The following is a 12,943-nucleotide window of genomic DNA, read 5'->3' on the forward strand; positions in this document are numbered from 1 at the left end:
TTTCATTAGGCTACTTAATAAGCTGTTTTTTATTAGGTATTCTTACTGATTTTATTAGGTTTCTATTTGATCATGTGCAAATTATCTTATTGAATTTGTTAATAAGAATATCTTCTTGATTATACTAGCTAGCTTGTTATTTCATGAATGCATTCAAATCAACACAAAGGCTTTTTTTATGAATTTTTGGTTTTTGTACCGTTATAATTGTTTACGTGTTTGTACAAGTGTTGCGGCGAACAACTTTTAGTTGAAAGTTGACAAGTGACAAGTAAAGAAGTGAAAAGAGATAATAAAACAATTTTTCTAAAAAATGTAATTAAATTTAAATAAAAAATTGAATTATTGACAGTGGATGTGGTTTAAATAATTAAAAATTATTTTTGTTTATTTATTGAAAAGTGTTACATATGAATGTAATGTCAACAAAAAAAATACATAAAAAACATAAACAATAATATTTTGAATAATGGGAGATCACAAAAGCTTAACGGAAAATATAGACATTATTCCAATTTATAAATCCTGGGAACTATGTGATGAAACGTGTGACATTCTTTTAAATTTTGGAATTACATCAACAACCATATTAAAAAAAATGGAAATTGAAGACGTTGAAAATTTATTCAAGAAACTGGATAAACAATATACTGGAGAGTTGATTATATTTAAAGCAGGCCTAAGGGAATGGAGAAGAAATATTGTTCGTGCAAAATAATGTTCATAAAAAAATATTTTAATTTAGGCATCTTTTCAGAACCTACCGTTCATATGTGAAAAAGAAACTTTATCGGCAAATAGTCAGATATTGGATTGGTTGGAAAAAATTTCAGAGAAACTTAGTAACTCAGGATATTCCGACTGCCCACTCAGTACACAAACGTCAGGAGACAATTCTATATGTGGTACTAGCCTTACAAACCTCCTTAGAAATACCGTGAAAGGAAAGCTAGTACTAACTTTTAATGAAAAAAATAATTATCTTGACTCAAAAAATCAGAAGACTTTAGTGCACTGTATTATTGAGAAATATATTGGCACAAGATCCAAATTAACATACGCAGAAATGCAGCAATGGTCTTATGCTATCTGTGATGTATTTCCTTAAGAAAAACCGGTAAGAAATCTATAGCAGGCTACAAATGGGGGGGAGACGTTGCTCTTCCCATATGAATAAAATATACAAGAATTCGTTTATCTTGGAAACTAACAGAGCTACTTTAATACAGTGTTTACTTTTACTAATATATTAGTCAGCATTTGCCGCAAAACATTGCTACTAAATATTGCCGTTCTGTTTTTATTTTTAACTAGAAAAATTGCGACGTTACACAGCAATATCTAGCAGCATAAAAAATATTATTTTTAGATGCCCCAAGGGTATCTAAAAAGTAGTTTTCCGATTTAACGACCATTCAATTCTACGAACATTGCATTTAACGAACAAGCTAATTTTTCCTATTGACTACCTTAAATCACGAACAAAACTTGTTTTTTGTACTCTGTTTAACGAACTAATATAAATATTATTATTTAAATTAAGATAAAATGACATTTATCAAAAATAACAAATAACCTAAGTTGTAGCAAGTTTATACCCAAAACTGTAACTCATTCTGGGTTCTTATTAAATTTTAGTTCGATGTAGCTATGTCCGTCCGTCCTGCAGATAATGACTTTAACGCTCAATACTCGCTTTACAATACGAGTACGCCGAGTACTAACCGATATCTCTAACAAATTTTATGGGAATCGGTCCATAATTGACCTTACCTTCCATATCAGGCCCCTTAAGAAAATTACATCAACGCTCATTACTCGCTTAAAAATACGAGTATAGAGATGAACTTCGAGAAATAACTTTAAAGCTCATGACAGAATTAAAAATACAGCGATTAAAAAAATGAATAGGGTTCGTTGAGAATACAAAAAAAAACATAAGTTTATTTTTGTTTTCTTTAATTAATGTTTATTAGGTTTTTGATACTCGATTAAGACTGACTCCATGATACAAAATTAGTTTATTTATAACTTATGGTTTTCTAAAAATAAATGCTTAATTGCAAAAGATATAAAAATAAAGAATTACATTGATATTTCGCTGGTCATCGAAAACAAAATTAGTAAGAAGTTTGTTGTAGGTTGATGACTTTAAATGTGTAAACAAACTGTTTTAACTTGTGAAATATGCAATTTTTAATTATTAGGAATTTTGGTTTATTTTAATAGGTGAACAAACTGTTAAACTGTGCAATATGCAATTTTTAGTTATTAGGAATTTTGGTTTATTATAATAGGTGAACAAACTGTTTTAAACTGTGTAATATGCAAAATATCAATATAAAAGAAAAGTAATCATAATAGAAACAATATGTTATGGTATTGGTTTATATTATGATTTTATTGGGTCGTATTATAACTCCCCCATCGTTAGATTGAGGCTCCGACGAAATATTATAAATATGAAGTTTTCTTTTATATATTAATAATGTTAGTATAATAATAATGATGAATATAATTACATTTATTCCATTACTTGTCATATTGAATATTTTATAATTTTTATGTTTGAAGTCTATGTCTTTAAAGTTGTTCTCGTAACTTAATTGTTTTATATAAAGATCTTCCAATTTTAAATCTATAAATGTTTTATTTTCTTTAATATCAGTGATTAGGTGAGATAAAATTACATTTTCTTTGATATTTAATTTGTCATTATAATATGTTTTATTTCTTATTGTTATATTACAATTTTCAAATTTTAAAATAAATGTGCCGAAAAATTTTCCATAGTTTTCATGAAGGCAATTTTCAGTTAGGTTTTCGTAAAAGTTCTTAAGTAAAAGAAAACCTTGTTTTATTTCTTTAATTTCCAAGAAATTGAATTTACTTAATGTACATTTAGCTTCATTATTATGGATAATATTTTCAATGCAAGGGTCTTCAAATGGTTTAAGGTTCTTAGCTAAATTATCAGTTATGTTGATATGGAAAATGTTTCGTTTCTCATCAAGTAATATTTGATTTTCTTTTAAATATAGTGATTTATTTTCTTTGTTAGGAATTGGTTCAAAAGTCATTTTAGAAAAAGAGTTGGAGGAATATATTGGTATAGAAAGAATGATTAGAATAGTGTCTTCAAGATACGTTACATCAATTTTGATATTAGTGTAAGTCTCAAAGTCATCAATGAGTTGTAATTCCCGTTGGTCTAATATGTCCGTCGGAATGATACTTAATTTGCTCGTGAATATCACTTGACCGATATCGTTTACGTGGTTCCTCAAAAGGGTTATATCGTTATCGATTTGGTATATGTGTTTTAGAAAGGTTACTTCATCTTCCAGTGTTGATATTTTATTCTGGATTTCGTTTCGAAATTTATGTATATACCTTGTGAAAATGGCTTGTTGGCGGTTAATATGCATTGTAACGTTTTTTATTTGGGAAGAGAGTATTTCGCTTATTTGGATAAATGAGTTTATTTCCATTGAGTTATTTCGCATGCTTTTCGTTAGAACATCAAGACTATTCTTGATTTCTTTTTCATCGTCGCTGTCTAAATTTCCGGTTATATATTTTATTCCTTTTCCAAGTCCATTTATAAGACCTCGTTTATTTCTAAAATGGGGAGATAAATTATTTACTTTGACTCTAAGTAAAACAAAATCATTTTTTATCGTATCCAATAGTGGTTTTGTATCTGAAATGGATCCATCTAATAGATTTATATTCTTCTCTATTATTTCAATAGAGTTATGGTAGTTGGTTAGATTGATAAAATGGACTATCTTGTGGTAGTGGTCAATGATCTTTATATCTTTCTCATCTTTTATTGGTATGTATCCATTGTTGTTCGTTAGGTCTTGAATATACAGCTTTTGTGAGTTCAGAAGGTGTATAATTGAAATTAGCAGTATTATTCGTAGTAGTTTCATCTGAAAATAAATAGTTATAGAATTTATGTAATTTCTAATGTATCTTGGTTTTTGGAATTTTGAAATTGTTTTCTTCTTTTAATATGTGACTTATAGTATTTATGTCCTGTGTTTGTTATTACATGATCGTTATCCAACTCAGAAACTACTATTTTACGAAATTTAGAGTGGTTTTTACCTCCTCTCTCATCTTTTAAGTATACAGGTCCTGTTTGAATATCCACATTTTCTCGGGTTTTATTAAGTTTATTAATAGTATTCTCTTTGGCTTTCATAATAGATTCCCTGATTGATTGGTAGTCATCCTGATTGATAATTCCGTTCTTGAAATCAATTGGTTTTCTTTTGGTTGTGGAATGAATAGTATTATTATAAAACATAATGATTTTATATATTTTTTCTTCAACTGATTCTACTGCTCTGTTAGGGTCATGCTTTAGGATTCTTATATGTTCGTTGATGGTATTATGTAAACGTTCTACATCCGAATTCGAGGTATGGTTATTGTTTGAAGTGTAGTGAATTTCGATATTTTGTTCTCTAAGGAATTCTAAAAGGGAAGTGCTTTGAAACCTAGTTCGTTATCAATAATTATTTTTTTTATGTTTCCAACTGATGATAAATATTGTATTAAAGCGATTTTAAATTCGATCGATCCAGGATCTATTTTTTATTTTTAACGCTAGGGCATATTTGGAGAACTTGTCAATAAATGTCAGGAAAAGCGTTTTTTCTAGACTATAAAATATGTCTGCATGAATTACTTCTCCTGGTTTCTCCGGTGTTTCAGTAATTTTGAATTTTTGTTTAATAGGATTTCTATCATATTTTTCCTTATTACAGATTTCACAATTATTTATAAATTGAGTTATTCGCAACTTTAATTGTGGATGATAGATTTCTGTTTTTAACTCTGAATAATTTTCGTTAATTCCTCTATGGTTATTTTTTTATGTTCCTTTTCTATTCTTTCGGTAAGTATATTTTCGTCTAAAATATCTTCTAATACTTTCTTACACATTAAGACCTTAAAACCGTTGTTGGTTTCAAAGTATTTGTTTATTACTTCTTTAAATTTTTCGGAAGTAGTTTTATCATGAATTAAGACTGCGTTAGTTTTGTTTGGATTAAAGTGATTTTTTAAAATTGTTATAAGGGTTGGTTCGTCAAAAACTTTAGCTGATATTGTTTTCCTCTCGTTTTTAAAGATTTTCTCATTCTTTATTTTCAGTGATCCAGAGGTTGTTTTAACGATAATTTGTTGTCTATAGAAATTCAAAGGGTTGGTAGTTTCTATAATTAAACTATTATTTTCCGTTGTTGGAGTGTTATTTTCTTCGTTTAAATTTACTTCGATTCTAGATAATGCATCGGCGTTTACGTTTAGGATTCCCTTTTTATATTTAATTTCATAATCGTATTCTTGTAATCGTAGTCTCCATCTTATCAGTTTTGAATTTGGTTCCTTTATGGAAAATAACCATTTTAAGGGTCTGTGGTCAGTTTCAATCAAGAATCGTCTGCCAAACAGATATGGTCTTAATTGTTGAGTCGCCCATACTATCGCTAATAGTTCCTTTTCGATAGTACTATAGTTTTGTTCGTGGTCGTTTAATGTACGACTTGCATAGCAAACTGGATGTCCGTCTTGGGATAGCACTGCTCCTATTGCAAAATATTATATTCTTTGTCAATAAAATTCGGTATTAACAGAACAAAAACTATCCAATTGTCATCTATCGAGCCCATACTACTTCATATATCTCAACCTCAAACTATCAATATCAAAGTGATCCACCTCTATCTTATCCTTCATCTCATTAATCAACAATATAAAATTATTATACTTTGTCACCTTTAAACTTTCATCGACCACACCCATGTTCTATTAAACCATTTCCTATTCTGTTCCACTACAAATCGAATATTCTGCATATAACTTTGCATCTCATTATTTATTTTTACATGTTTATTTAATTATTCTTCTGTTTCTAATCTATATCTTTAAGATAATCCTCTATTGTCAATCTGTTCTCATCGTTCATATTACCAAACAGGCAATTTATTAGTCTGCCTCCTGCATTTATTAATGCCCTTTTTATACCCTTCACCTTCGTGAGAAGGGTATATACAAATTTGTCATTCCGTTTGTAATTTCTATAATATAATTTTCCGACCCTATAAAGTATATATATTCTGGATCCTTATAAATAGCGGAGTCGATTAAGCCATGTCCGTCTGTCTGTTGAAATCAGTTTTTAGAGGTCCCCAGATATCGGCGAGATCCGAATCTTCAATTATTCAGTTAGACATGCTTTCGAGAAGATCGCTATTTAAAAATCGGCCTATAAATAACGGAGATATGAGCAAAAATCCGAGACAACCTCTGAAAATTTCATCAAAAAAGCCACATGTTTTTCATGCTTTGTTAAAAAAGCAACACCAACACTGTGAATAGGATAAAGATGTACATGTGCGTGTGGAGATGTATTTGGTTTTATTCAGCTGTGTATTTTTTTGTATGTTTGGCTGCTGTTCTGTTCCCACGAAGGTGAAGGGTATAACAAGAACAAGGAGATAATGCAGTAATATGTTGGTAATACAGCTCATATTTGTTTGAGGGTGGTAATACAGTTTGACGGTGGTATTACAGTACAACGGTTAATATTTCTTTCTGCTACAGTTTTGTTGTGTATTCTTCACAAGTACTTTATTTAATGAATTCCAATTTACATTATGCTTCTAAAACTACTTGTTACAAAATATTTTAAGAAAAAGAATTTAAGTACCGTTATAAAGTAAAACAGGTTTATATTCTTGTGTTAATACAAGTATGAACCTTAAAGTAACTTTTAACGATACTTATAACAATTATAACACAGGATGTTTCAAATACATATATTTTATATTATTATTTAAACATATGGTTTATTACATTACACTTCATCCCCTTCTTAGATTTTGAGTTATGTATTAATATTATAAAGTTATGTATATATAAGTATAATATACATATGTTTTTTCTTTTTTTTTAATTTAAAATTTATAGTTTATATGTTCTTTTTTTCTTAATCTATCTTTTAACGGTAATTCTTTTTCAATAATATTATCTTCGACTTCCATATTTTGAGCATCAAAAAATTCGCCTTCACTACTCTCATGACAGAGTACCGAATTTTTCGGAGATAATATTATATTTTTTTGTACTCTTTTTAATTGGTTTCTATGTGCTACTCTTCTTCGCTTATTAACTTCAATTAAATATAGAGTTTCACAAATTTTTTTGCAAATGATTCCATTTTGCGTCACTATTTTGATCAGGCTTGTTGGCGGTTAATATGCATTGTAACGTTTTTTATTTGGGAAGAGAGTATTTCGCTTATTTGGATAAATGAGTTTATTTCCATTGAGTTATTTCGCATGCTTTTCGTTAGAACATCAAGACTATTCTTGATTTCTTTTTCATCGTCGCTGTCTAAATTTCCGGTTATATATTTTATTCCTTTTCCAAGTCCATTTATAAGACCTCGTTTATTTCTAAAATGGGGAGATAAATTATTTACTTTGACTTTAAGTAAAACAAAATCATTTTTTATCGTATCCAATAGTGGTTTTGTATCTGAAATGGATCCATCTAATAGATTTATATTCTTCTCTATTATTTCAATAGAGTTATGGTAGTTGGTTAGATTGATAAAATGGACTATCTTGTGGTAGTGGTCAATGATCTTTATATCTTTCTCATCTTTTATTGGTATGTATCCATTGTTGTTCGTTAGGTCTTGAATATACAGCTTTTGTGAGTTCAGAAGGTGTATAATTGAAATTAGCAGTATTATTCGTAGTAGTTTCATCTGAAAATAAATAGTTATAGAATTTATGTAATTTCTAATGTATCTTGGTTTTTGGAATTTTGAAATTGTTTTCTTCTTTTAATATGTGACTTATAGTATTTATGTCCTGTGTTTGTTATTACATGATCGTTATCCAACTCAGAAACTACTATTTTACGAAATTTAGAGTGGTTTTTACCTCCTCTCTCATCTTTTAAGTATACAGGTCCTGTTTGAATATCCACATTTTCTCGGGTTTTATTAAGTTTATTAATAGTATTCTCTTTGGCTTTCATAATAGATTCCCTGATTGATTGGTAGTCATCCTGATTGATAATTCCGTTCTTGAAATCAATTGGTTTTCTTTTGGTTGTGGAATGAATAGTATTATTATAAAACATAATGATTTTATATATTTTTTCTTCAACTGATTCTACTGCTCTGTTAGGGTCATGCTTTAGGATTCTTATATGTTCGTTGATGGTATTATGTAAACGTTCTACATCCGAATTCGAGGTATGGTTATTGTTTGAAGTGTAGTGAATTTCGATATTTTGTTCTCTAAGGAATTCTAAAAGGGGAAGTGCTTTGAAACCTAGTTCGTTATCAATAATTATTTTTTTTATGTTTCCAACTGATGATAAATATTGTATTAAAGCGATTTTAAATTCGATCCAGGATCTATTTTTTATTTTTAACGCTAGGGCATATTTGGAGAACTTGTCAATAAATGTCAGGAAAAGCGTTTTTTCTAGACTATAAAATATGTCTGCATGAATTACTTCTCCTGGTTTCTCCGGTGTTTCAGTAATTTTGAATTTTTGTTTAATAGGATTTCTATCATATTTTTCCTTATTACAGATTTCACAATTATTTATAAATTGAGTTATTCGCAACTTTAATTGTGGATGATAGATTTCTGTTTTTAACTCTGAATAATTTTCGTTAATTCCTCTATGGTTATTTTTTTATGTTCCTTTTCTATTCTTTCGGTAAGTATATTTTCGTCTAAAATATCTTCTAATACTTTCTTACACATTAAGACCTTAAAACCGTTGTTGGTTTCAAAGTATTTGTTTATTACTTCTTTAAATTTTTCGGAAGTAGTTTTATCATGAATTAAGACTGCGTTAGTTTTGTTTGGATTAAAGTGATTTTTTAAAATTGTTATAAGGGTTGGTTCGTCAAAAACTTTAGCTGATATTGTTTTCCTCTCGTTTTTAAAGATTTTCTCATTCTTTATTTTCAGTGATCCAGAGGTTGTTTTAACGATAATAATTTGTTGTCTATAGAAATTCAAAGGGTTGGTAGTTTCTATAATTAAACTATTATTTTCCGTTGTTGGAGTGTTATTTTCTTCGTTTAAATTTACTTCGATTCTAGATAATGCATCGGCGTTTACGTTTAGGATTCCCTTTTTATATTTAATTTCATAATCGTATTCTTGTAATCGTAGTCTCCATCTTATCAGTTTTGAATTTGGTTCCTTTATGGAAAATAACCATTTTAAGGGTCTGTGGTCAGTTTCAATCAAGAATCGTCTGCCAAACAGATATGGTCTTAATTGTTGAGTCGCCCATACTATCGCTAATAGTTCCTTTTCGATAGTACTATAGTTTTGTTCGTGGTCGTTTAATGTACGACTTGCATAGCAAACTGGATGTCCGTCTTGGGATAGCACTGCTCCTATTGCAAAATATTATATTCTTTGTCAATAAAATTCGGTATTAACAGAACAAAAACTATCCAATTGTCATCTATCGAGCCCATACTACTTCATATATCTCAACCTCAAACTATCAATATCAAAGTGATCCACCTCTATCTTATCCTTCATCTCATTAATCAACAATATAAAATTATTATACTTTGTCACCTTTAAACTTTCATCGACCACACCCATGTTCTATTAAACCATTTCCTATTCTGTTCCACTACAAATCGAATATTCTGCATATAACTTTGCATCTCATTATTTATTTTTACATGTTTATTTAATTATTCTTCTGTTTCTAATCTATATCTTTAAGATAATCCTCTATTGTCAATCTGTTCTCATCGTTCATATTACCAAACAGGCAATTTATTAGTCTGCCTCCTGCATTTATTAATGCCCTTTTTATACCCTTCACCTTCGTGAGAAGGGTATATACAAATTTGTCATTCCGTTTGTAATTTTATAATATAATTTTCCGACCCTATAAAGTATATATATTCTGGATCCTTATAAATAGCGGAGTCGATTAAGCCATGTCCGTCTGTCTGTTGAAATCAGTTTTTAGAGGTCCCCAGATATCGGCGAGATCCGAATCTTCAATTATTCAGTTAGACATGCTTTCGAGAAGATCGCTATTTAAAAATCGGCCTATAAATAACGGAGATATGAGCAAAAATCCGAGACAACCTCTGAAAATTTCATCAAAAAAGCCACATGTTTTTCATGCTTTGTTAAAAAAGCAACACCAACACTGTGAATAGGATAAAGATGTACATGTGCGTGTGGAGATGTATTTGGTTTTATTCAGCTGTGTATTTTTTTGTATGTTTGGCTGCTGTTCTGTTCCCACGAAGGTGAAGGGTATAACAAGAACAAGGAGATAATGCAGTAATATGTTGGTAATACAGCTCATATTTGTTTGAGGGTGGTAATACAGTTTGACGGTGGTATTACAGTACAACGGTTAATATTTCTTTCTGCTACAGTTTTGTTGTGTATTCTTCACAAGTACTTTATTTAATGAATTCCAATTTACATTATGCTTCTAAAACTACTTGTTACAAAATATTTTAAGAAAAAGAATTTAAGTACCGTTATAAAGTAAAACAGGTTTATATTCTTGTGTTAATACAAGTATGAACCTTAAAGTAACTTTTAACGATACTTATAACAATTATAACACAGGATGTTTCAAATACATATATTTTATATTATTATTTAAACATATGGTTTATTACATTACACTTCATCCCCTTCTTAGATTTTGAGTTATGTATTAATATTATAAAGTTATGTATATATAAGTATAATATACATATGTTTTTTCTTTTTTTTTAATTTAAAATTTATAGTTTATATGTTCTTTTTTTCTTAATCTATCTTTTAACGGTAATTCTTTTTCAATAATATTATCTTCGACTTCCATATTTTGAGCATCAAAAAATTCGCCTTCACTACTCTCATGACAGAGTACCGAATTTTTCGGAGATAATATTATATTTTTTTGTACTCTTTTTAATTGGTTTCTATGTGCTACTCTTCTTCGCTTATTAACTTCAATTAAATATAGAGTTTCACAAATTTTTTTGCAAATGATTCCATTTTGCGTCACTATTTTGATCAGGATTCAAATACAAATTTTTTTCTCCAATCTTTAAATTGAAGTTCAAAACTTTTTTGCTTTTTGAAAACTATTTTTTTCCTTGATTTTTTGTTTTTTGTAATTTGTGGTGTTTACTTTTGTATTTGCATCCTTATTTTTTAACTCAATATGTGATAATAATGTTATTGGTTTATACGCCAAAACGCATTCATTTGGACAAATACCTGTGACAGTGGATGGGGTGTTGCGATATTTAAATAAAAATTTAATACGACGTTTTGGATAGATTGTTTTTTAACCTTGTTGGACAGAAAATACGATTTCAAACTACGTTTAACCGTTTGAACACCTCTTTCTGCCAAACCATTACTGGGAGGATGATAAGCAGGACTAAATAACTGATTTATTCCATTTGATTTTAAAAATATTAAAAATTCTTCACTTCGGAATTGAGGTCCATTATCGCTTACAAGGGTGGAGCAAAAACTAAAATTGGAAAACAACCATTTTAATTTTTCAACTACAAACATTGTTGAGGTTTTTTGTAATATTTGTACATCGATCCATTTTGAATAATCATCAACTACAATTAAAAATTCATCATTTTGGAATTGAAACAAATCCACATGAATACGTTCAAATGGATACGAAGTAGGGGGCCACGTAAAATTTGGGCAATCTTTAGTCTTATTTTGGGTTTTCTGACACTATGAACATTGCGAAACATACGCCTCAATATTTTTATCGATTAAAGGCCACCAAATGGAAGCACGAGCTAACAACTTCATACGGACGACGCCTACATGTGTTTCGTGTAATAAAGATAGAAATGTATCTCTTAAGATTGTGGGTATAATTAAACGGTCTGCATAAAATAGACACTTTTCCTTGACCTCTAAAAAAAATTTTATATTCTTATATGGTATTAATAAATAGTCTGTTTTTGCCTCTTTCGGCCAACTATTTTTCTCAACAAATTCCATAACCTTCCGAATTATCGGATCTTTTTCTGAATATTTTACAATATCCACTAGCGAAATTGGTGCTTTATTCTCAAAATTAAAAAAAATTTTAATTGAAATTGTTTACATTAGTTTCACCTTCTTGAGGAAGACATTATAAAGCGTCAACATTTTTTTGTTTTGAACCAGGGCGATATTTTATTTTACAATTATAGTTCGACAAAAATAAGATCCATCTATGAAATCGTACAGATACTATATTAGCCAAAGCCTTTTGATCACCAAGAAGTTTTTCAAGAGGTTGGTGGTCGGTATATACTGTGAACGAATAACCAAAAACGAATTTATGAAATTTGCGAATTGCAAAAACCATCGCTAAGGCTTCTCTGTGAATGTGAGAATAATTTTTCTCAGCTTTACTTAAAGTTGATGAAACCATATAGCACGGCCTCTCTTGACCATCTACTACCACACTAAGAATAGCACCAACACCATATGGAGACGCATGACACGCAATTACTATTGGCTTATTTGGATCAAAATGAACTAATAAGTTATTATTACATAATAACTTTTTGCAGTTTTGAAAAGCAACGGTACACTCATCATTCCAATACCATTTTTCGTCTTTACGTAATAATTTATACAAATGTGCTAACACGATAGAACTATTAGGCAAAAATTTTGAATAATAGTTAACCAAACCCAAAAAACTTTGAAGTTGTTCGATATTATTTGGTTTAGGGGCACGTATAATAGATTCCATTTTAGAATTTGAAGGTTTTATTCCTTCAGGGGTAATGGTATGACCCAAATACTCAATTGTATTAACCAAAAGCTTACATTTACTTCAATTTATTTGTACCTTGTATTCTTGCAGCCTACTAAGA

At 29.3% G+C, this 12,943-nt stretch overlaps 1 protein-coding gene across 1 annotated transcript; it reads left to right on the forward strand.

Annotated features, from left to right (window-relative positions):
* The first annotated feature begins 370 nt into the window (after positions 1-370).
* LOC124421323 lies at positions 371-1,318 on the forward strand. The gene is made up of 2 exons (XM_046956319.1): positions 371-703; positions 758-1,318. The coding sequence occupies exons 1-2, from the start codon at positions 470-472 to the stop codon at positions 1,106-1,108; spliced, it is 585 nt and encodes a 194-aa protein (XP_046812275.1). The 5' UTR covers positions 371-469; the 3' UTR covers positions 1,109-1,318.
* The last annotated feature ends 11,625 nt before the right edge of the window (positions 1,319-12,943 follow it).

Source organism: Lucilia cuprina, chromosome X (genome assembly GCF_022045245.1).
Source record: "Lucilia cuprina isolate Lc7/37 chromosome X, ASM2204524v1, whole genome shotgun sequence".
Classification (NCBI taxonomy): domain Eukaryota; kingdom Metazoa; phylum Arthropoda; class Insecta; order Diptera; family Calliphoridae; genus Lucilia; species Lucilia cuprina.